General features: G+C 46.9%; 1 protein-coding gene across 1 annotated transcript; it reads left to right on the top strand. All coding sequences in view use genetic code 11, as the record gives it.

Annotated features, from left to right (window-relative positions):
• Positions 1-970: 970 nt before the first annotated feature.
• Positions 971-1,831, top strand: EGR_04895 (hypothetical protein; the record flags this gene model as incomplete). Its single annotated transcript, XM_024494144.1, has 2 exons — positions 971-1,048; positions 1,697-1,831. 2 exons carry the CDS (start codon positions 971-973, stop codon positions 1,829-1,831), a joined length of 213 nt encoding a protein of 70 aa, XP_024351381.1.
• Positions 1,832-2,088: the final 257 nt, after the last annotated feature.

The following is a 2,088-nucleotide window of genomic DNA, read 5'->3' as shown; positions in this document are numbered from 1 at the left end:
CTTCTAAGCATATCGATTTGATGGAGGTCGAGTGACGCAAAGTATGGGTCACCTATATACATTTGTGGATGTCAACTGATGCAATGCCATGTCAACGAATATGGAATTCAGCTTATTCGTAGGGTAGCATAGTTAAATTTGTCTGCCTTGAATCCGTGTAAATAGGTAAAATATTAATGAGCTGGATCTGGTGACACACAGAAATCTATTTAAGTATAGCCCCATTCAACTAATGAATAGGAGGATTCCTGAGGTTCAGGCATATTATTAGGTATGGTGCCTTACGGATAGGTTGAGTTCCACATAAGTAGACGTTGTATTGCATCGGTAGACATCCAATTTGCGTGAAATGGATATTAATGTACCCTGTGTGCTTCTCAAGATTTTTTGCAATCAGTTAGTAGAATGAATGCCAACTTAAACTGATTTCAGCCTACATGCAGGTCTCAGCTGTCAATATTGCACCTGTTTACATGGATACGTCTAAGCATATGGAGTTATCGGAGGTCAAGGAAAACAGACCATGGCGCACTTATATCGACTTCTTGCTATGCTATTGTCAAGTGATGTAATGCCTATCCGTAGGGTAGCATACCTATGAATATGTCTGCTTGTCTGGATTTCAGGCAATTTGCGGCTTACTTATGATCAAGTTATTCATTCTCCATGTTGCATTTTTTGTAAGGAATTATGCTTGCGCACACCGCAACACATTTGCTGTCAGTATGCATACGCGTGGAGCGTGAATACGGCAGCAACAAAGCCGCGCGATAGTGAATATGGCTGTTTCTGCGGACGCAAATCATTACGTCAGGTAGGGATAGGACTCAATACCTTGCAGTGTGATAGCTGCTCGAGTAATTAAGTCTCATTCACAAAGCATTAAGTTGTGTACACACAATTTTGTGCCTCCACACTCATTCTGCAATTGGATATAGTATCGACCTCCACGCAGCATCCTGACCATTTGATGCACGTGCTTGTGGTCTACGCTCTGGCCTCGCACTACCAGCCAGACCATTCGCGGTCGTTGCAGCACGCTGGCTGCGTGGGAAGGAAAGCGGCGAATGGAAAGTGCTACAGCTGCCTCACCATGTGGAGGCCGTAGTGTATCTTTTCTCTCTTTGGATGGGATTCAGACATGGAGGCGTTCAGTCTTAATCCCTCAGATGGTAGCCTCGCACCATTGGCTGATCGACCAGGCATATGCACCAATTATCTGAACCTGCAATTCCTCTCGTGCTGAACAAGATTACCATAGCAGCGACCTGCTTACACTTCACTCATCACACGCACTGTGCCCATCAGTAGGGTAAAACTAACCTCTCTCACGACCATCTAAACCCAGCTCACGTTCCCTATTAGTGGGTGAACAAGACAATGATAGGAAGAGCCTACATCAAAGGATCAAAAGTCGGCGTAGCTATGAACACTTGGCCGCCACAAACCAGTTATCCCTGTGGTAACTTTTCTGAAAACTCTTGCGTCAAACTTGGAATGTGGTGGAATTATCAAAAGGATCGATAGGCCACACTTTCACGGTGTGTATTCGTACTGAAAACCAAAATCAAGTGAGCTCGTGCACTTCTACTCCATGCTAGGTTTCTGTCCTGGCTGAGCTCATCTTGGGACACCTGCGTTACGATTTGACAGATGTACCGCCCCAGTCAAACACCCCGCCTGATAATGTCTTTAGATCGGGTCGCACGTCGCACACACACTCCGACTGATAACACCACTGCCCACCACCCACATGCCCACCGCAACAGCAGCGGCAGGAGCAGCAGCAGACAATGGCCAGCCAGCTGCGACCGAGGATGTCGACAAGTGAGCTCGATCCCACACGTCAGCATGTGCTTCAATGCCAATCCAACTGCTTTATACACATTGCTTATTCGATGGGAGAGGTCTTTCATTGCCATCCCCAGCACGCACGCACGCACGCGCCGCCACAAGAATGTATGCAGCAGCACACACTGAGCCTACACTTATTGCTACACCCACCAAATCTCTTCACAAAGTCGGACTAGAGTCAAGCTGAACAGGGTCTTCTTTCCCCACTGATTCTGCCAAGCCTGCTCCCTTGGC

Source organism: Echinococcus granulosus (assembly GCF_000524195.1).
Source record: "Echinococcus granulosus chromosome Unknown EG_S00033, whole genome shotgun sequence".
Taxonomy (NCBI): Eukaryota; Metazoa; Platyhelminthes; class Cestoda; order Cyclophyllidea; family Taeniidae; genus Echinococcus; species Echinococcus granulosus.
Note: the sequence above shows the minus strand (reverse complement) of the source record. Positions and strands in the feature narration are given on the sequence as shown.